This window comes from Dipodomys spectabilis, unplaced genomic scaffold (assembly GCF_019054845.1).
Source record: "Dipodomys spectabilis isolate Male_0828 unplaced genomic scaffold, ASM1905484v1 ptg000066l, whole genome shotgun sequence".
NCBI classification, from domain to species: domain Eukaryota; kingdom Metazoa; phylum Chordata; class Mammalia; order Rodentia; family Heteromyidae; genus Dipodomys; species Dipodomys spectabilis.
Window position 1 is genome coordinate 4,233,921 of NW_024870743.1, and position 22,486 is coordinate 4,256,406.

At 48.2% G+C, this 22,486-nt stretch overlaps 1 protein-coding gene across 2 annotated transcripts in view; it reads left to right on the forward strand.

The window, feature by feature from the left end:
- The window catches only part of Asap2 (ArfGAP with SH3 domain, ankyrin repeat and PH domain 2), a 154,625-nt gene that overhangs the window by 88,369 nt on the left and 43,770 nt on the right, over positions 1-22,486 (forward strand). For both annotated transcript variants that reach the window (XM_042680742.1, XM_042680743.1), the window contains exons 7-11: positions 1,379-1,464; positions 9,234-9,309; positions 9,601-9,687; positions 17,384-17,487; positions 17,596-17,665. In XM_042680742.1, the coding sequence (XP_042536676.1) occupies positions 1,379-1,464; positions 9,234-9,309; positions 9,601-9,687; positions 17,384-17,487; positions 17,596-17,665 (423 nt within the window). The remainder of the gene's footprint in view (positions 1-1,378; positions 1,465-9,233; positions 9,310-9,600; positions 9,688-17,383; positions 17,488-17,595; positions 17,666-22,486) is intronic.

Consider the following 22,486-nt stretch of genomic DNA (forward strand, 5'->3'; position numbering starts at 1 on the left):
GCTAGCCCAGGCAGGAAAATCCGTGAGACCCTTATCTCCATTAAACCACCAGAAAACCAGAAGTGGCACTGTGGCTCAAGTGGTAGAGTGCTCACCTTGAGCTGAAGAGCTGAGGGACAGCATCCAGGCCCAGAGTTCAAACCCCATGAATGACCAAAAACAAACAAAAAAAATTTTTAGCTGGTCGCTAGTGGCTCATGCCTATAATCCAAGCTACTCAGGAGGCTGAGCGAGATCTGAGGATTGTAGTTCAAAGCCAGCTCAGGCAGGAAAGTGTGTAAGACTCTTAGCTACAATCAAGCTTCAGAAAACTGGAAGAAGTGGTGCTGTGGTTCAAAGTGGTAGAGCGCTAACCTTGAACAAAAGTGCTCAGGGATAGCACCCAGGCCCCAAGTCCAAGCCCCACAACCAACCAACCAACAAAATAAAATAAAATGGTCACCTGTAGGGGGAAGTTCCTTGAAGGCGAAGACCTCAGCTACAGAATTTTAGCAATTAGTGTTGTGAGTAATGACCTTCCTAAAGCAAGGGCCCTGGCACAGAATGTGAGCCTTGGAGACACATGATGGTTAGAAATTGCATTCAGCCCAGCTGCCCTGCTCCCTCTGTGTAGCCCGGGTGAGACCTTGTCCCGGCAAGGTACTGTAGAGTGTCTGATGAGTTCTTGGCTCTTAAACTTTTGACAGTTAAGATGGCTCTAAAAGAAACATTTTTTTTTGGGGGGGGGGTCCAGTCGTGGGGCCCGAACTCTGGGCCTGGGCGCTGTCCCTCAGCTCAAGGCTAGCACTCTACCACTTGAGCCACAGTGCCACTTTTGGCTTTTTTTTTTCTGCTTATGTGGTGCTGAGGAATCAAACCCAGGGCCTCGTATGCAAGGCAAGCGCTCTACCACTGAGCCACCTTCCCAGCCCCTAAAAGAAACATTTAATTATAGCATCAGAAGATATTAAGTCTGGGTGGCGGTGGCTCATGCTTGTAATCCCAGCTACTCAAGAGGCCGAGATCTGAGTATCTCAGTTCAAAGTCAAACTGGGCAGGAAAGTCTGTGAGACTCTTGTCTCCAATAAGCCACCAGAAAACCTGAAGTGGTGCTATGGCTCAAGTGGTAGAGCACTCGTCTTGAGCTGAAGAGCTGAGGGACAGTGCTCAGGTCCAGAGTTCAAGCCCCAGGATCAAAAAAGAAGAAGAAGGAAGAGGAGGAGGAGGAGGAGGTGGTGGTGGTGGAGGAGGAGGAGGTGGTGGTGGTATTAAATGTGCTAGGCACTTTGCCTTTTGTAAAAGACATAAAATAAGTGGAGAAATAACCTGTCTTTCTGAAACTTCTGTTAAGTTCATATTCTATTCATTTCTCTGATGATCGCTCTTTGTTTCTGGACAGTATCTGCTGAAGGTCAATGAAATCAAGATCAAAAAAGGAGTGGATTTACTCCAAAATCTCATCAAATACTTCCATGCCCAGTGCAAGTAAGTCTCCTCTTCTTCAGAGTGTTTGAATGCTTCTCTGTGAGTGGCGGCTCCTGACAGACAGTAGTGCTGTGCGGAGGAGTGCACACACTTAGAAACCCATGGGGGAGGAATGGAAGGCCGGACGGAGCGTGCGCATGCCAGGGAAGGGAGCCCAGAGGCCACGTGCTGTGAGACTCCGGGTATTTGACAAGTTGGAATAAGTGAATTCATAGGGAGCAGAAGCAGATTAGTGTTTGCCACAGCCTGAGCAAAAGAAGAAATGGGAATGACCACTAATGGGTGTGGGGGTGCCTTTTTGGATCATGTAAACATTCTGGTGTTAGTGCTGATTGTACAACTTGGTGAGAATAGTCAGTGAATATTACACCATACAGTTCGAAATAGCTAATTGTGCGGTTTGAGGATTACATTTCAACTAAAGTGGAAGTATGTGTGATATAAAAAAATTTACAGTGATTGCCAAATTTGTTTGATTTTACCCCATCATCTCAGATATCTTTATTAGAAGAGAAATGAGGTGTTCATACAGGGTATTGAGAAAATTCTCTCATCTATCACTGATCCTGTAGAACCAATGATGATGAAAGCAGAAGACGGTCAGAGTAGAGAGAAACTTGTGTGCTGAAGTGCTACTGTACTCAGCTTTCCCCAGCCATCAGTCCCTTGTAGTCTGATTTATCGTTTCTGCTGCCTGACCTGGAAGTCACTGGATAGACACCCCCATGGCTCATTCACACACCTGACCACTGTTCACCACATGTGTTTGTGTCAGACTCCAGGGGAGGTACTAAGATACAGTGATGCGCAATATGGGCATAGTTCTGCTGGGAGAATAAAGTTGGGGAGTTGGAACAAAGAATAGATGTTGACAGCTGGGCATAGTAGTACGTACCCATAAGCCCAATTTTCAGGAGACAGACAGACTTAAGAGTTCAAGGCCAGCCTGGGATGCATAGCAAGACTTTTCTCAAAAACAAAATAAAAGAAAAACATTGGGTGTTTCTAAAAATTGTTCTGAAGTATGTAAATCAGAGAGAAAAACTTGATTTAGGGTTAGGTTTTTACTTCTCCTAATTTTCTGTTTTGTTCACTGTTACGTTTTCCAAAGACAGACCCAGTGCCTGGCACTGATACTTCTTGAGTTCCCTGCAGGCCTCTTCAAGAGACATGTGCGCTATGACCTATGAGCAGGAGCCCAGAGATAAGGAGTGTGTGTGTGTGTGTGTGTGTGTGTGTGTGTGTGTGTGTGTGTACTCCTTTTTTTTTTGAGAAGGGCAGTTCTTGTCTTAGGACTTGAACCCAGGGCTTGAGTGTTGTCCCTGAGCTTTTGCTCAAGGCTAACATTCTACCAGTTGAGCCACGGCTCCACTCAGAGCTTTTTTGGGTAGTTTAGTGGAGACAAGAGTCTCGCAGACTTTCTTGTCCAGTCTAGCTTTCAACCGCCATCCTCAGATCTCAGCCTTCTGAGTAGCTAGGATTACAGAAGTGAGCCCCCGGCCCCAGCCTCCGGGATAGTTTTGAGTGTAGGATTCACTTCCTCAGAGTTCCTGTGGTTGCCAGGGCCTGCTTGAGGGTCTGGTGATCCAAGAAGGCAGAAAACCGAAGTTCTTCCCTTGTGGACCTCAGGATTATTGGACAGACTTGTAGGAGTCCCACGAGCGGACACTGAACTGAGTCTGTGAAAAGGCACAGGCTGTGGTGTAGCAAGAAGGAACAGATGGAACAAGAGTGGATGTGAGCTATTGCTGAGGTACCTGGCTGGTGCCCAGGGCAGTGTAAAGATGATGGCGCAGCTGGACTGGTCAGCCCAGCATGAGTGCACACGTGGGTGGCTTGAGAACTCTTTCAGAGGTCAGGTTGCAACACACCTGTCCCCTCACCTTCTGAATGGGCCTTTCCCCAGGCTGTGGTGTCTTGTTGCACACACATCGTTCCTTTTCCTCGAATGTCCTCATGTTCCTTTGGGTCGTTACCAGCTCTGCTTTCCCCTGGGGCCCAGCTCCTGGATCTTGAGTGCCATGACAGTCTTGTTTTGCTGACCTGGGCCTCTGCAGTGTCCTCTGCGGTCGCCTGGATGGAGCCCTCCTCCGTGTCTCTGTCCACCGAGGACCTGTTCACTCGTAGGAAGGCTGTGTCATCTGTTTGTTTCCATCTCCAGGGCATGATGTGGACACGTAGCTTGTGTGTCACACCTAGCATGTGTGTGTCACACTTAGCATGTGTGTGTCGCAGGGACTTGTGAGGTCACCTTGAACAGAGTGCTGTGGATTTTCACTGCCGCTCTGCTTCTGTGCAGTTGTGTGCTGAGCGGGCTCGTCCTAGGATAAAAGAGGGTGGAGGACTACACATGGAGAATTTTCAAAGTGCATGCTTTGACAAGGCTCAAACCCTGCATGTGATCGGCACGCAGGCTCCCTCCCCTCTCTGTTCTCCAGGAGCAGTGACCTGATAGGAGGTAATGTAGGAAGTGGGTCGCTTCCTTGCTGACATTTTATTTTTAGGAAGAAGCTATTCTGAGATTTCCTTTTTCTTCTTTATTTTGCCCAAACTATCAGTTGGGTAGCAACAGACCACTTGTGGAAAGTGAATGAGTTGACCTTATATGGGCAAGAGCTCAGTAACCTTTTAAAATACGAATCATCTACTGCTTCCTTCTTGGATGAGAGTGTGTGTGTGTGTGTGTGCGCGCGCGCGTGTGCGTGCATGCATGTGTGCGTGTGTGTGCACATTCACACTCCGTGTTCCCCAGGTCAGTTAGGCAGCTTTCACTTTTTCACGAGTTTCTGTTTATTTTGTATTTTTGTTTTCGGTTGTTACTACAAGGGTGATGCACCGAGGGTTACAGTGAGGTCAGGTCATGAGTACATTTGTTTTTGGACAATGTCACCTTCCCTTGCTCTCTCCCAGTCATTCCCACCCATAAATCGTATAGTCCATTTTCAACCTAGTGTCTAGTGAATAGACTTCCACTTTTAAAATTAACATTTGGAGGATAAAATGTGGGGCCTGAGAGTTGGCTGTGGGACCCCAGGAACTTGTGGGGTCACCATGTGACCCATGTTTCGCATCATGTATCTCTAGTCTCAGCCCCAGAAGCCCCAGAAGCTTGATGCGTGCCTGCCCAGCCCACGCTGCCTCCATGGGCTGTTGTCCTCGGATGGGAGAGACTGCTGTGTGTCACCCAGGTTCTAGGAGCCCTTTGAGCAACTTAGCTGTGTATTGTTTTGCTGTGTGCTCATGTTTGTGTTCTGCTTTTTGAAGTACTTTGAAGAGTACTTCACTTGTGTTCTGGGCCTGTGCTGCTAGAGAAGGAGGGTTCTGTTCTCTAGAATCTAGGACTAGGACAGCCCTGGTACGGCCTGGTGTAGCATAAGATAGTCATCTCCTGAGCAGGAGACACAAGTGTGGAATTGGCTTACTCCTTGCGTCCATCCTGAGCACATGCCTGCTGAGACCCAGGCTGGCCTGCCACTCGATGGACTTGGGATGCCACGTCGATGAGTCCTGAGGAGCTTGGTTTCATGCAAGGCTGCTGCAGACCCTCTGCACACCTGGCGTCCCATGGGATATCAAAGCATGGTGCATAAAGGCCCGGGGTGGGGGAGAGGAGGCAGAGTCAGCCTGGAACCACCAGGTCCAGAAGAGACCACTGATTGCATCTAAGGGAATATACTTCAAAGGCTTGAGAATCTGGTGAAGCAGGCTACACAGTGTTTAATAGAAAATACAATTTGGGCCGGGCGCTGGTGGCTCACGCCTGTAATCCTAGCTACTCAGGAGGCTGAGATCTGAGGATGGTGGTTCAAAGCCAGCCTGGGCCGGGAACTCCATGAGACTCTTCTCTCCAATAAACCACTAGAAAACCGGAAGTGGCGTTGTGGCTCAAGCAGTATAGCGCTTTTCTTGAGCTGAAGAGTACAGGGACAGCTCCCAAGCCCAGAGTTCAAGCCCCATGACTGACAAAAAAAACAAAAACAAAGAACAATTTGGTTTGGTAATTTTTTTTTTTTTTTTGTCGGTTGTGGGGCTTGAACTCTGGGCCTGGGCGCTGTCCCTCAGCTCTTCAGCTCAAGGCGAGCGCTCTACCACTTGAGCTATAGCGCCACTTCCGGTTTTCTGGTGGTTTATTGGAGATAGGAGTCTCACGGTCTCTCTTGCCCGGGCTGGCTTTGAACCGCGATCCTCAGATCTCAGCCTCCTAAGTAGCTAGGATTACAGGCGTGAGCCACCAGCGCCCGGCAATTTTTTTTTTTTTTTTTTTTTTTTTATGTGTACGCCAGGACCAGAGTTTGAGCACAGGACTTCGCTGGTCTTGTTCCCAGTGGGTGCTCTACCATTAAGTCACACCTCTATTCTGACATGTTTTTGGTTAGTTGGATATGGAATTTCATGGACTTTTCTGTCCTGGCCCAGGCAGGCTTTGAACTTGAGATCTTCCAAGTCTTGGCCTCCTGGGTAGCTAGGACTATAGACATGCACCACTGGTGCCCAGCTGAACTGGTAATACTGATGGTGGAAGGTCTTTGAACAAAGCTTGAGGAAATGTTAACGGCTTGCCTTAGGAAAAATCTCTGTGGACTTCCATGCGTCATGGCAACTGGCTACAGTCAGCAAAGCACCCCTTAGGCTCCTTTTCTTTGAAGCTCTGTTTTTGTAGGTGTGTGTCTCAAAGGTGCACCTGGATTCCACAGCATACCTCATAAGGAGGGGTACAGACAGAAAGGGGTTGAAAAATCAGACTGAGGAGGTTTTTCAGATAGACAAGTCAGACTACTGAGCCTGTAACAAAGATGGCTCCCACATTGTGTGTGTGTGTGTGTGTGTGTGTATGCGTATGTGTATGCGCACGTGCGTGTGTGCATGCATTTGTGTGCGTGCGCATGCAAGTGCACACACACACATGCACTAGTATTAGGTCTAAAACTCAGGGCCTCCTGCTTTTGCTTGGCTTTTTCTGCTCAAGGCTGGTACGCTACCACATTTTCACTTTTGCTTTTTCGGTAGTCAGCTGGAGATAAGAGTCTTTATGCCTGGGCTGGCTTTGAACCATGATTCACTGACTTCAGCCTCCTAAGTAGCTAGGATTACAGGTGTGAGTCACCAGTTCCCAGCTTGGAGTCCACATCTTAAGCCCACGTACTGTCCTGTGCAACACTGCAACTGTCATTTATGAGACCAGACTTGACTCAGCTCTGGACGCCACCCTGCCCCCTCCCACCGCAGGGAGGGCTGCCAGGATGTGCACCTGTTCCCTTCCCCAGGGTGCCGCTATCTGTGGTCATTGTCCTCTATTTCCTATCCTTCCCTCCCTCCCTCTCTCATGTTCTGGTTCTTCCCTCTCCTTTTCTGTTCACCAGAATTTAAAGTGCTTAAAGAAATGATGATGTAAGGAAAAAATTGAAGAAAGCACAGGAACCAGATGAGTTCATGACTGATGGCGCGGAAAGGCACGGTGGTTCTGCCCCTCATAGCACACATATACGGCTAGGTCACTGTGACACTGATACAGTTACTAGGCCAGGAGCATGGTCTATATTCAGAAAAAAAATGAAATAAAGAACCGTGCATACATCAGAAGAGCTAGGTGAGAGCATTCTCACAGCCTCGCCTACCCTGGATGTGTCCTGTCAGCTTGCTGCAGGGTTTGTAGCCATACCCTTTTCTGTGTGCTGTCTACGCCCTCCTCCCTGGGATCCCCCTCTTCCCGACATGCTTGGATGGGGAAGTCCCACAGGGCCACAGCTTAGTTTGAAAGGAATGTCAGGTCACCTGAACACTTGGATCACCAGAGCTGGGCGGAGTCTCTTCCAAGTCCACTGGGCTGGTGGAAGTCGGCAGCTCCCCTTTCTCTCAACCTCCCTTCTTTTCTTTCTTTCCTTCCTGTGCCATCCACTGTGGAAACTATACCCTTCCCACACGTAGGGTTTGTTTATATAATGGGAAAATTTTATGCTCAGTAATAATCACATTAAAAAGTTTTGAGGCAAGTGAGGAAATATTCTAAGAGAATATACTAAGGAGATCTCTTTTATACGGGGGCATTTTGCAAGGCCTCGTAATGAGGTAATATTTTCGCTACGAATGAGTGGGATAGCCTGTGAAGTAGGCACACTGCAGCTAGAGGCCTTTGGAGAACGAAAGTAGCGGATACAGGGGGCCTGAGGCAGGAAAAATGGGGGGGCACCGCTTCCTTTGGAGCCACATGACCCACGGTGGTAAATGCAGCGGCTCGAGACTGGAGACAGGTGGGCTAAATCCCAGAGGCACTCCAGGCCTCTTACCAGTTTGAACTTCATCCTAAGCCCAGTAGGTAGCTTCTTTCTTTCCACCCAACATGTACAGCGTACGTTAGAGACAGCACTGAGCACTAGCAGTTGTTGCTGCAGAAGACGTGTACAGCTTCTGTTATATTCCTTCAATCCTTTATCATGTGGCCTCATCACATTGAGTTGTAATCTTAAAAAATATTCATGTTTGGGGCTGGAAAGGTGGCTTAGTGGTAGATTGCTTGCCTAGCAAGCATGAAGCTCTGTGTTCGATTCCTCAGTACTATATAAGCAGAAAAAGCCAGAAGTGGCTCTGTGGCTCAAGTGGTAGAGTGCTAACCTTGAGCAAAAAGCAGCTCAAGGACAGTGCCCAGGCCCTGAGTTCAAGCCCCAGGACTGGCCAAAAAAAAAAAAATCATGTTGGCATTTGGCTTTACATTCTGTAACCATGCTCTCCTACTCTGCATATGGAGCCTGGCCGTTCGTGTACATCAGGTTGCCTTGTTTTTTTTCTGGTATACTGCTGCTTCTCTACTTGGCTGTTATTACCTCTTTAAAATGTTTTTTTATTTTTTTGTTGGTTGTGAGGCTTAAACTGTGGGCCTGAGCACTGTCCTTCAGCTCTTCACCTCAAGTTGAGAGCTCTACCACTTGCGCCACAGCACCACTTATGGTTTTCTGGTGGTTAATTGGAGATAAGAGTCTCACAGACTTTCCTGTCTGGGCTGGCCTTGAATCGCGATCCTCAGATCTCAGACTCTTGAGTAGCTAGGATTACAGGTGTGAGCCACCAGTGCCTGCCTACCCCCCCCCTCTCCCCCCCCTCTGTCTTTCTGTCTCTCTCTGTCTCTCTGTCTCTGTCTGTCTGTCTGTCTGTCTGTCTGTCTGTCTGTCTCTCTCTCTCTCTCTCTCTCCTGGTACTGGACTTTGAACTCAAGGCCTCATGCTTGCTTCAATTGTGCTATTACTACTTGAGCCACGTTTCCAGCCTGGCTTTTTGCTGGTTAACTGGAGTCTTGAAGACTTTTCTGCCAGGGCTGGTGCTGAACCAAGAGCCTCTAGCTCTTGTCCTCCTGAGTAGCTAGGATTATAGGCTGTGCCACTGGTGTCCAGATGGCTGTTGCCTCTTGAAGAAGGTTCTCTAGTTCTTTGGCTTACATCTCTCCATTTGGATGCTCGGAAGAGTCCCTGATAGAAATCCCAGCTGCCACTGTCAGGAGACTCCCGTTTCCATTACAAGCTGGAAATGGGGCCTGATAATATGTGGGTCACGAAAAAAATCCCAAGTCCTTGGGCTTATCGAGGTTCCTTTTCTATATCATTTCTCCAGATTTTGAGTGGCAGTTCGCTCTTGGCTTGCCTGGTACTTTACATATCTCCCAGGAATTACATAATGACTCGAGTCACTTTCCTTTGAAGAAGTTTTCCTGCATCTTAAAAAAAAAATACTCTTCTCTGAAGCACAATCTCTGTTCTCTGTCTCCCCCTCTCCCTGTCCAGTTTTTTCCAGGATGGACTGAAAGCAGTAGAGAGCCTCAAGCCTTCTATTGAAACCCTCTCCACAGACCTTCACACGGTGAGCCACTCCCTGGCGGTGGGTTAGCCACCTCTGTGCGACCAGCAGTTCTATCAGGGGCTTGTTCTGGTCCCATCTCCATGGGGTCAGCAGTTCCACGGGGGGGCTTCTTCAGTCTATGTGCTTTCACATTTGCATGCTGTGCTGTTGAGAAGGGAAACGCCCTGTAATGGCAGGAGCCACTAGAGGGAAGGAGGGAGGCAGTCATGGCTCCTGGAGAAGTGCGGCGGCGACTCCACACGGCATTTTGTTCCAGTCTTAACTTTTCTCTGCTTTGCTTGATTTTCAAAGATCAAACAGGCCCAGGATGAAGAACGAAGGCAGCTAATACAGCTCCGGGATATTTTGAAATCAGCCTTGCAAGTTGAACAGAAGGAGGTGAGGGGATTTAGAATAGAAGGCTCTCTGTGTCTTGGAGGCTCTGGGCTGAGGAAGGTGAGATGCTTGTCGTCCAGGGAACTGCAGTTCACTCTGGGACCGACAGGAAGCATCCAAACATTGTTTTACAATTGAGTTTTGTGAACTACCTTTTTTTAAACACGTCTGCTTCAGGGGAAGCACCTGCTTCCAGGCAGTGGACCTCATTGGCTGGATGGGGATCTTTCTCATTCCTGGCACATTGACCGCTTCCATTTGTGCATTTGCCATGCCCCTGTGTTGCCCTGCTGTGACATAAGTGAAATTTGTGTTTTGGAATAGGCACAGAACTGAGTGACTATCTGAGTCTCTCAAAGAGAGACTGTGTTCTGTGTATGAGGGTTAGGCTAGGGTTGGTAATGCATGCTTGTAATCCAAGCATTTGAGAAGTTGAAGCAGGTGGATTTTGATTTGCAGGCCCTTGGACTGCATAACATGACTCTATTTAAATTAAAAAAGAGAGAGAGAGATGTCTAGAGTTTGTGCCTATGGTTGCATCTGATAAGCAGACATCTGTCGATGTTTTTCCATTTTCACGTAGCACATTTTCACGTGCTCATACATCACCAGTGACAATTCATGAGGTTTGGAGCTCATTAAAAAAGTTAAAGGTAACTTTTAAGGGTAACTTAAAATAGTATACTCACTATGGAGTGAGTATTATAATGTGATTTTTTTCCTTTATTGCCATTGAGGTAAGGATTATAGTATGTTGCGCATGCTGCCCCTGAACTCTTGTGCTCAAGCAGTGCTCCTGTCTCCTCGTCCTGACAGCGGGGTGTTATGTGAATTAAACAAATCCACCTCTGTCAATAAAGGAATGTGTCTAAATGTATTTACGGCCATTAGATAAGCATCTGGGTAACAATATAAAGTTCTCTGTTGGCAATTTGTTGAAAGTTCTTATACTATAACTGAATATTGTTGTTTCTCTCCCAAATGCACTTACCTTTTGTGACCGAAGTCTAGGAGAGTAAGTAGCCCAGTATTTGGAAAGTCTTGCATGCATTGTTCATGAGCTTGAAAAAGCATATATTTCCTCTTTATGTATCGTGACAGTCAGCAGCCCTTTGTCCTCTTTTGTCATAGAAGATTTTACTAAAAGGGTTTAGAACCCCATTCAGAGTGATTGGCTTGCTTGTCACACAGCCTGTGTCTTGTAGGCTGTGTCTGTGTCTTGCTGCCCAAGATGCCTTTCCCTCAGCTGTCCTGTGAGCAGCTTGAGAAAGACTCCGGCCTCCTCTGTCCGAGGGGTCAGCAAGGGGTACTTGGTCACAAGGGCGAGCTAAGGGAGAGGTCATGAGTAATTCTAGAAAATATGCAAAGCATAGGTTCTTCCTTCCACTCCAGAGAAATCCAGAACCTAAGGATTTGAGATTCCCAAACATGGAATAAGAATAAGAACTTGAAAGTTGTGGCCTAATTGAGAGGAGAGGGCGCAGTACCAGGTGTGGGCCTGATTGTCGAGGAGGTGGTTGAGAGCTCCTTTTGTCAGACAAGGAGGATCCAAGCAGGAAGCAGGCCATGAAGGAGGGGAGGAGCAGTCTGGTCAGCAGCCGTCGGAGCAACTTGGTGGTCTGTGGCTGTGCAGAATTAGGAAGTTTGAGAATGCTGGTCCTGTCAGCTGCAAAAAAATGTAGCAGACATACCAGCACGGACCAGAAGTTCGATGGGTTACTGACCAGAGCTGGGGCGCATGGGGGTTCTTCCTTTTCCTCCCTTGGTGCCCAGTGACACCTGTCGGGAACACGTTCTCTAGGTTCCTGGTTGTGATTGGGTTGTGATCCCGTGTGTCATTTTCTGCCTTGCTTTTTGGCAGTGGTGTTCAGTAGACTGGACAGCCAGTGAACTGGTGGCGTGATAAGCAAACGTGAATCAGTTAAGGTTGACATGTTTTAAAGTGATTGTCAGGATTGGGACTCTGTCTTGTTTCGCTCACCTTCCAGCGGGCCTGGAATATTTTGTTTTCTCTCCTTCCTTTTCACTGGGATTCTCTCTCCTCTGCGACATAGAAAGCGGATGCTGATGGGTGTTTTTTATGCAGTGTGAGGAAAATTCTGTGCCGTGTATGGTAATGGTTCATGAAAGTTCGGTGACGTGTCTACTTGATGGTGGTCCACAGCCACTGGTGGTGTTTCCATCCGTAAATCCCAGCGTCACTGATGCTGGATGAGGAGAGCAGCTGCGCAGGGTGGTGCTTTCAGTGCTCTGCTTTGTCAGCCCTGGCTGTACTTAGATTTCGAGCCTGAGCCATTTAGGATTCTAGTATATCTCCCATCTCCCAAAGTCATATTTTGTTCTTGAGGTTTTCTGCTCTCTGTAGAGGGTGTTATTGTGATGTCCCCAGTTTTCCGACTTAGAGAAAAGTTGAAAAGTTGTATAAATGAACAAGAGTTTCTGTATCCTCACGCTTGATTTTCAGGAAAGATCCCCCTACAAAGTTAAAACCGTTCAGAGCTGCTTTTCGTGTTTCTCCATGTCAGCCTGACGTTCGCCTTCCTCCTCCCGTGTCCACCCATGTGCGTTCTCTGGGTTTTGCTCTGGTGTGTCCGCTGTGGTGTGGGCCAGTCCTTCCATGTGGCACTGAGAGCCTGGACTTGTGCTGGTGGGGAAGGGTTAGACTCAAGGTTCTGGGTTGCAAAGCCTTAAGTGCTAAAACCTCAGGGCTTTTTCCACTCTGGCCTCATGGCTACTTCTTCTCTTGGCCAGCTCTTCTCCTTTCCAGGCATCCCTGTGTGGTGGAGCGTGGCTGGAAAGTCTGTCCCCCCTCCACGGTCTTCCCCTCACCTCAGCTTTCCGGTCTGGATTTATGAGCAGTGTCATGCTCACCTCGGGCATCGCTGAATCTCCGCCTTCCCTGCCGAGGGCATAGCAGCCCCGCTTGCTCCTGCGCCTGGGGATGTAGGACTCACCATCGGTCCACACATTCTGCTGCTCTTCTTTCCGTGCTCACTCTGCACTAGGCATTGCTCATGCCCACACTCAACAGAACAATGCCGGTGCACCTCCCACCTCTTCAGGAGCCCACAGTCGGGGGTGGGGCAGGGAAAGCAGTGGGCGGGGGGGGGGGGGGGGGGAGAGGTCCTTTGCCCTGGCTGGCAGCTTGAGTCCAGCTGGCAGCTTGAGCCCAGGTGCTGTGGGAATGACAGCCAGCGATGAGGTCTGAGCAGCGGCTTTGGAGGATGACAGGGGTTGCTACAGTTGTGGCAGCTGGGCCATGTGGACCACTTCTGTCCAGGACCAGAGGTTGCCCAGCATCTGTCTAGTGGAGCAGAAGAGCTGGCGCCCGTGTCTTCCTCATCTACCAGCACCGTAGTGGTCAGGTCCTGGACCTCGCCACACTTCGATCTCCTGTGCCTGCGTCAGCCACAGAGAGCTGGTGCAAGATTTGAGAAAAACGTCCTGTCAGGCTCTCGGCTCCATCGTAATGAACAGGTACCAGTTCATCTGCTCAGCAAGCAATGAGCTCTCAGGTGGTGAACAGATTTCTGGGCCAAATTCCCCCATCCTACTTCTCATTCCTCCCGCCCCGCATCTAGCCGGCATCACTGTTGCCCACCGACCTCTCATTTGGGGGTGGAGTGATAATTAATGCTCCTCTCCAGGCCCAGGCACTGCCTGCTTGCCTGACATTTCATGATTCTTTCTGGCACTTGGCATCACCAGTGCGACCTCTCAGTGTACGTCTGATGGGCCCACATTCACAACTTGAGTCCAAGAGAGAGGGGATGGGGCACGTGCTGCAGCTCGCTCAGTGCTGTGCCGCCAGGTGGCCCTCAGGTCTGTGCTTCTCCAAGCCTGTTCTTTCAGTGAGTGCCACATGACTTCAACACCTTGTATTAGAGTCTTCAGAAATTGCCCCAAGACAACGGAGAGGGCTCTTGAGACTTGAGAACACTGCTGCTGGCTCCCGCCATCCGCCGTGCCTTCCACGCTGAGATGAGCCAGACCTCATAGCCCCTCCTCAGCAGAGAAATCTTCCGCCTGAGAAGTGCCCCCCTCTGCAGGCCACTGCTCACGGAATCATCTGAACGGACTTTATGAGAGGAGGACAGGTGTAAAAGTTTTTAGGACTTTGTAGAGTCTCAGCTCAGGGCTTGCGTACAATCTGTGAGGTCCGCAGCATAGTCCATGTACCTGAACTTCAGGTATAGAATCATTACTCATCTAGGAGACTCCTGGCAGGACCTGGGAGCTACCTAAAAGTCAAGACACAGGTGGTGTCTAGTGTCTGAGAATGTGTCACTGGATGGAGGGTACGTGGATGCTGATAGGATTTTTATGTTCCCCAGAGAACCACCTAGTCTTCATACACTGATGCTTGTAAAGTCCTGAGACCTGGTTGGTTCTCCCTGGTATGAAAGCCATGAGCACCCAGCCGTAAGCCTTCACTGATGTCACCTACAAGGTGACTTTTCCTCCAATTAGTAGACATTATTCGTGAAGTCAAGTCTTTCTGATTTGGTTTTGTTGTTGTTGGTGGTGGTGGTGATGGGATTTGAGCTCAGGGCCTGGGCACCGTTCCTGAGGGTTTTTTTTGTTTGTTTGTTTGTGTTGTTTTGTTTTTGGCTCAAGGCTAGTGCCCTGCCATTTTGAGCCACAAGGCCACTTCCCGTTTTCTGATGGTTAATTGGCAATAAGAGTCTCACAGACTAAATTTTCTGGGCTGGCTTCAAATAGTAATCCTTAGATTTCAGTCACCTGAATAGCTAGGATTACAGGTCTAAATCATGGGTTTTTGTTGTTGTTTGTTTGTTGTTTAAGACAAGATCTCACTTTGTAGCTCCTGCTGGCCTGGAATTTGAGATCTTCTGCCTCTATCTCCTGAGTTCTTGGATTACAGGTATATAGCAGTACATCCAGTTCAGCTGAGTCTTTTGGCAGGCTTATTTTTAGTCTTTCGTAGAGTCAATGAGGTGAGCACGCTTTTGTTACCCCTCTACTACATTATTTCTGGCAACGGTGAAAGCTGGATTTGCTGCACATCTCTAGTTCTCCAATCTGCCCTCTTGGGAAATGTGGATTCTGGGTGTATCCTACCCCGTGAGTGAGAAGCTCACTCTGGGTCCACAGGCCTGCATGCTACAGAACATGCCTGTAGAAAGTGAAGCAGTTTCTCCCATGTGAGATCTGCTTATTTCGGAGTCAGTTGTCAAGCTTGGTATTGGAGAGTTTCTTAACACACTACTGACACCCCAGTAAAAGGTTTTTGTTTTTTTTCCAGAGTTGTTGCATGTGTGTGGCAGAGTTTAGAAAAGTCAGTGATGGGGCTGGGAATGTGGCTCAAGTGATAGAGCACCTGCCTAGTAAGCAGAAGGGCCTGAGTTCAAACCCCAGTACTGCAGAAACAAATAGTGCCACACATTCCTATTTGTGGATCTGGCTTGACATGTGGCAGTGACCATACTCCCAAATCGATCTATCACTGCAGCACAATTGCCATCCAGATCCCACCTGCCTTTTTATAGAAATTGACAAACTGATTATGAAATTCATTCAGAAATGTGAGGGACCAAGAATAGCCGACAGTCTTAAAAAGAGAAAATCAATGCTGGAGGAGGACTCACATGTCCTGATTTCAGGTCTGACAAAGCTGTAATAACCATGGCAATGTGAGTTGACATATGGATACACACAGATCAGAGAAACAGAAGGAGCTCAGAAATAAAGCCTTTGTGGCCAGTGACTTTTCAGCAAGGCTCCGGAATGGGGACAAGCGTTCCAACAATGCAGCTAAGATGACAGGATGGCCACAAGCAGAAGCACAGATGGGAAACATCTCGTACCATAATCAAAAATGAACTCAAGCTGGACACCAGTGGCTTATGTAATCCAAATAATTCAGGAGGCTGAGATCTGAGGATCAGGGTTCAAAGCCAGCTCACATAGGAAATTCCGAGACTCTTACCTTCAGTTAACTACCAAAAATCTGGAAGTGGAGCTGTAGCTCAAGTCGTAGAGCACTAGCCTTGAGCAAAAAGGCTCAGGGATAGAGTCCAGGCCCTGGGTTCAAACCCCAGGAATGGCACCAAAAGCAAAAACAACACACACACACACACACACACACACACACACACACACACACACACACACACACACACACACACACACACACACACACACACACACACACACACACACACACACACACACACACACACACACACACACACTCCCTGATAATGGATTATTAAACTCTTAAAAGCGATGTATAGACATAGACTTCATGAACTTGGATTAGGTGATTGTTTCTTATATTTGATCCCTAAGGTACAAATAACAAAATAAACAGTACATAGATTAGGTCTCATCAAATATAAATACTGCTGTGCTTCAGAATCTTCTTTCACACCATCATGAATGGAGCACTGAAATCTACGCTTCGATCTTGCCTGCCAAGCTGTCTCCTGTCTTCTGGCTACAGGACCACCGCTGCCTCCTTACATAGTGGCCCCGTCTGCCCCTCCATATGCCTCTCTCTCAGACACTTCGCTGTTCTCTTCCATTGCTTGCCCACATCTTTACAACTCTTCCAAACTTTCTTTCTCTTTGGTTTCTCTGTTGGACTCTTTGATTCTTGAGTATTATTCTGGGTTCAGGTCACTGATTTTCATGCATCAGTCCCCTCCTCTCTGGGCATGTGCTCAGAATCCGGGAATAGTCATCTTCTTGGGGGCTGTGCGGAGCCTGGCCCTCCTGTCTCAGGACAGCCGGGGGAGCACCCTGGTCTGACTCCATCTCATACTCTGCACTTGCTTTCAGGAGCTCTGAACCCTGAGTAGATCACCTGCTTTCATTCTGTGTCTGTTTCTTCAGTTAGGAAATAAACTGGGGGTGGGGGCAAAAGGGAGGGCTCTCAGTCTTTCTGGAATTGTCCGTGTCTGGCTTTCTTCTTACTCCCTTCAGATCTGCCAGATTTTCCAGCTGGTCTTGGTAGCCCCTTCTACTCTCAGATTGGCTCACCTGATCATTTGTTAAGCACCAATTGACCTCCTGTTGGAGGCCAGACATGGGACTCTAGCTTTAGGGATTGGTCCCTGGTCTTGCTCTAAGTGCTTAGGCTGGAGTTTCCTAGTGAGCTGGACTCCGTCAGTTCTCAGCTGCCTCATGGATGGTTGTCTATGTAGTTGGAGCAGTTTGCTTTAGTATCAGCCCCAGTTCTTAAGATAAATAGGTAAGCAGTGGATTGCTAGGCTGATACCATTAGGAGCTGGTATTTATGTTTAATTCTGACTGTATTTACTGTCTTTCTGGGTCTGGTTTTCCTATTGTCCAAGAAGGAAGCAGGCAGAAAGCCTGAGTAGCTTGTCTGTAGTAAGAGGCAGGAAATGACATCTGCCTCCTGGATGCTGTGTCACTATTCCCCCCCCCCCCCCGCCCCCTTTCTTCCAGAGGCAGGGATGGAGCCAAGCCCCTTGTGATGCCAGGCAAGCACTAGAGCCACACAACCCCAACACTGGACATGATGATTTTTGACACTTTGTCTCTATCCTGAAAAATGGCTTTCATGAGCTCCTAGATAATAGATTTTATGCCCCTTTGTGATATAGTGAAAAGGAGGAAAATTTCTAATTTAAAAACACATATAGACATTTTTTGTTTTGTCTATTGAGACCTAGGCGATACCTTATAAAGCAATTTCTTGACCATTTTTCAGGACTCACAAATGCGCCAGAGTACAGCTTATAGCTTACATCAGCCTCAGGGAAACAAAGAACACGGAACAGAGCGGAATGGCAGCCTCTACAAGAAAAGCGATGGGTAGGTGAACCTGGTGACACTAGTGCTAGAGTTGAAATGTGTGTATGTTCATTGTCTCCCGTGTCTGAAATGTCTAAACTCTTCTTGTTTTCCTGCTTCCCCTCTAAGGATCCGAAAAGTGTGGCAGAAAAGGAAATGCTCAGTTAAAAATGGTTTTCTGACCATATCCCATGGTACTGTAAGTACTACTCTCTTTTAATCTGTGGTCTTTATGTAGCTAAATGTGTTCTGTGCTGTTGTTAGTAACGTCAGGACAAAGGTGTTGGGCCTGTGTAGTGGTGTTAGGGGTGACTCTTGCAGTTTTTCTGTTAAAGAATGGCTGTGAGCTCCAGCATGTTTTACTGGGTGGAGTGCGGTTACCATGAATGGCAGCTTCACAGAGTCAGGAGCTGCCTATCAGCCACGTTTTCTGGAATGAGGAGCAATGCTGTTACTTCCAGGAGCCACAAAATAGCAGGCAGCTCCCCCTGCCACCCTGTCCTGGGAGCTGAACATCCCACTTGGGACAAGATTTCTATTTTTCCATTAAACGGAAAATACTTAAGTATTCAGAAATTAGAAATCCAGGGCTGGAAAGGTGGCTCAGTGGTAGAGTGCTTGCCTTGCATGCCTGAGGCCCTGGGTTCAGCACCACAGAAGCAAAAAGAAAAAAGCTGGAAGTGGCGCTGTACCTCAAGTGGTAGAGCGCTAGCCTTGAGCTGAAGAGCTGAGGGACAGCGCCCAGGCCCAGAGTTCAGGCCCCACGACTGGACCCCCCCCCCCCCCCCAAAAAAAAAAAGAAATTAGAAATCCAAGAGAAAAGCCATTTCAGTAACTATGTTATACAAATCTCTGTGTTCAATCTTAGTCAATTCTTTTTCCATCATCCTGTTTATAACAGCCCATGCTGAGTGCCGCGCTCATGCCTGAGCACAGGCTCATGTCTCCCATGTTTGGGAGGCAGAGAGTAGGGAGCATTCAAGTGGGCAGAAAGTTCACGCTGTTATCTCAATAGAAGGTGGGCCTGAGGGCTCATGCTTGTTCTCTCACTGTATGGGAAACATAAATAGTAGGATTGTGATTGAGGCCAGCCCAGACATAAACTCACGACCTTATATGAAAAAATAATCAAACAAAAAGGGCTGGGGTTTGGCTTTGCTCAAGTGGTAGAGTATCAGCCTATAAACATGAGGTCCTGAGTTCAATTCCCAGTACCATCTCCCTCCCTCCAAAACCCCCCAGAAACCTGAACCCTGTAGGTTAGCCATACAGAAAAACCAATCAGCTGGGTGCAGTGGCACATGCATGTAATCCCAGCTGCTTGGAGGGAGATCAAGAGGATCACAAATTCAAGGACAGCCTGGGCAAAAATACACCATGTAGCCAAGGGCTGGGAGTGTAATTCAAGTGGTAGATCACGGCCTAACATTTGTGAAGAACCGGATTCAATCAAAGTACCACAAAAACGAAATGAAACAGCACAAAGGCAATCCGTAAAATGAGGCACAGAGACCAGGAGCTTCATCACAGTCCCAGTACAGCTCTTCACAGAAGGTGGTAGGCGTGGGGGAGACTGAGGCGGGGAAGCCAGGCAGGCTGGTAGACAGGTGTGGGGCTGACTGGCCCGAGCTGAGCTGAGTGCTGTGTGGTTGGTAATGCCAGTGTCCTCCGATTGTTCACACTCCTTTTCCCTTAGTGCAGGCCTTTCCTGTGTGCACACCGGTCGCCTCAGTTGTGGCCCTGGGTGGCGGTGGCGGTGGCGGTGGCGGTATCTTCTCCGAGCCTTCCTCTTGGTCCCTTCTCCCATTCTACGTGAAAAACCCGGCTGGGCAGAGGCACAGCTTCTTGGGTCCTAGAGAAAGGTCATGGTGGCAGTGGGGTCCTGAGAAACAGCCCCGTTCCAGCCTGGCCTCTGCTGGAGTCTTTGTTTCCTTCAGAGAAGGAGGAGAGGTGAGAGCTTACTAGGGTAGTCTGCGGGATCTCTTTGTAACCTCTGCCTAGCAGATTTCCTGCGATGCCAGACTGGACAAATAAAGGTCAGTCCCCTTTTTCAGAACCGAGGCTGCACTGGTCACCACTTCACGCCTGGGCTTAGCGGCCTGGTACATGACTCAGTGCCTCTCTTTCTGTATAGGTAGCTACACAAGCCAGGGAGGCGTGAGTGTTGTAGACTGAGAGCAACCGTACTTAACCCTGTCACGTCTTCAATGTTAGGGGTGTTGGTCCAGAACATGGCCCAGTTTCCTTACTGGGCCTTACCACCTGTGATTCCTTTAATTTATCTGCTCAGTTGTTTTAACTCCATTTTCTTTTACCACCTTGATGTAGAAATCTCATGAAATAAGACCAAGTTTTCCCTCATGGCCTTAACGTTCTCAGCTCATAAGGCACATGTGCTTCAGTGAGTTGCCCAAGCCCAGGGCCTCGGCTCTCTCCAGTGACAGGACAGTAGCTGATGATCCTTTGCCAACAGCATAAGTTGTTTCTAGTCACTTCCAGCCCTCAGTTTCCTCTCAAAAGTTTCAGTGGCAGTAGTTCTTTAAATGACTGTGGATTGCCCCCGTTTGGGGGAAAGCGTAGTCATGAGCAGCTCCATGATGCGCAGGGCGCTGCTTGCTGCCCAGCTTGCACCGGTAATGCGAACTTTGTACTTTGAGGGAGCCTTTGTACGGACCTCTTCGGGATACCTTATTCTGCATTAGCAGTCATTTAGCTGCACCCCCACTCCCGCACCCCAGTAGCTTGCTTCCCAGACTCTCGTCAGTTGCTAAGGGTTCCTTTTCTCCCCTTGCCTGTGTGTTGCTATTCAAACCCTGGCAGTCAGAACCCTGAAGATCCTTCATGGTCCTGTGTTTTATTTTATTTTATTTTTGGTTATGGGGCTTGAACTCAAGGTCTGGGCGCTGTCCCTGAGCCTCTCTGTGCTCAAGACTATACTACTCAAGCCACAGTGCCACTTCCGGTTTTTGAGTGGTTAATTGGAGATAGAGTTTCATGGGGACATTTCTGCCCAGGCTGGCTTTGAACCATGATCCTTAGGTCTCAGCCTCTTGAGCAGCTAGGGTTACAGGTATGAGTCACTGGCGCCCAGCTGGTCCTGTACCTTTAAGTATTTGCGTCTAGCTCTAGTGACCTAGATGAGAATGAGAGTTGATATGATGCCTCTTTTATGTGGTGTGACTGTTAGTGTCTCTTACCTGTTTAGCAGCAACCCCTTGTATATGCTAGTTTCCCATCAGAAAAAGGATCAGACTCCCAAAGATGGTCCCAAGAAAGGGGAAGCTAAGTGCAGTTCCTGGTTCACCGCCAGGAGTCCCAATGCTAGAAACGGGAAGCCCCCAGGGCGCATGTGAGTTAGGAAACCGGAAGCTGGCAGCATTTGGGAAGTGAAATTGCTATCCTCTGTTTTCAAGCAGAGCAATGAGGATTCCATCCTGGATGGATTCAGTCGGAGCTCACTCTGGTATTCTGCAGTAGCCCCGACCAATTGTGTTTCTGGCATGGGGAAAAGCGCTCCTTGGGATGAAGCACTGTCATTAGGCGCCTTCCCTGCCAAGTTACAGCACTGCCACACCATGCAGGGCTGGCTGGGCTGGATTATTCTGGAAGAGGCTCCCATTGGTTCTTCAGCAAACTGATTTTTTAAAAAGTGATGATCGGGCCGGGCGCCGGTGGCTCACGCCTGTAATCCTAGCTACTCAGGAGGCTGAGATCTGAGGATCGCGGTTCAAAGCCAGCCTGGGCAGGAAAGTCCGTGAAACTCTTATCTCCAATAAACCACTAGAAAACCGGAAGTGGCGCTACAGCTCAAGTGGTAGAGCGCTCGCCTTGAGCTGAAGAGCTGAGGGACAGCGCCCAGGCCCAGAGTTCAAGCCCCACAACCAAAAAAAAAAAAAAAAAAGTGATGATCGGTCATGCAGGAAGAATGCAAACTTCCTTTTAAAAGCCTGACAAATTGGTAAAAAGGATGACATGATTAAAATAGCTGTATCACTTAGATTCTGTGCCTTCAAGGCAGATATACACTAGGCTATTAGATCTGCCCTTCTTCCTGAATTTTGCACAAAACTGGAGCTTCTCAGTGAAAGGTAGCCTGCCTTGTAAATGAGATAAAACAGATGTACAAACTTATGGGTGGGGGCAGGAGGGAAAAACTGGGAGAGCAAGGGAAGGGGTGACACTGTCCAAAAAGAAATGCACTCTTTACCTGACTGGTGTAACTGTAACCCCGCTGTGCATCACCTTTATAATAACAATTCTGAAAACAAAAAACAACCCTGTAGTGCAGCCAAATGGATTGATGACATCTTGTTTCTAAAGTGGAGCCAGAAGGGGAGTTTGTGGATGGAATTTTTTCTCACAAATTCTTCTTTCAGCTTTACTCTGTCTAACTACTTCCTGTAAATGGGCAAATTTGGTTTTTTTGTTGTTGTTTTGTTTTTTTTTGCTTTATGTTTTTGTGGTACTAGGGTTTGAACTCAGGGCTTTGTACTTGCTAGGCAAGTGCCTTATTGGTTCAGACAGGGACTCTTCTACTTCAGCCATGCCTTTAGCACTTTTTTTTTCTGTTAGTTGTGGGGCTTGAACTCTGGGCCTGGGCATTGTCTCAGCTTTTCAACTCAAGGCGAGCATTCTACCACTTAAGCCACAGTGCCACTTCCGGTTTTCTGGTGGTTAATTGAACATAGGAGTCTCACAGACTTTCCTGCCCAGGCTGGCTTTGAACCATGATCCTCAGATCTCAGCTTCCTGAGTAGCTAGGATTACAGGCGTGAGCCACTGGCACCCGACCCTTTAGCACATTTTGCTCTGGTATTTTTTGTTGTTGTTGATGTTTTTGTTTGTTTTTGGTGCCAGTTCTGGAGCCTGGACACTGTCCTTGGGCTTTTTTGCTCAGGCTAATGCTCTACCACTTGAGCCACAGCTCCACTTCAAGCTTTTTGTTGTTAATTAGAGATTGAGATTCTCACATACTTTCCTTCCTGGGCTGGTCTCGAACCACTATCTTCAGATCTCAGCT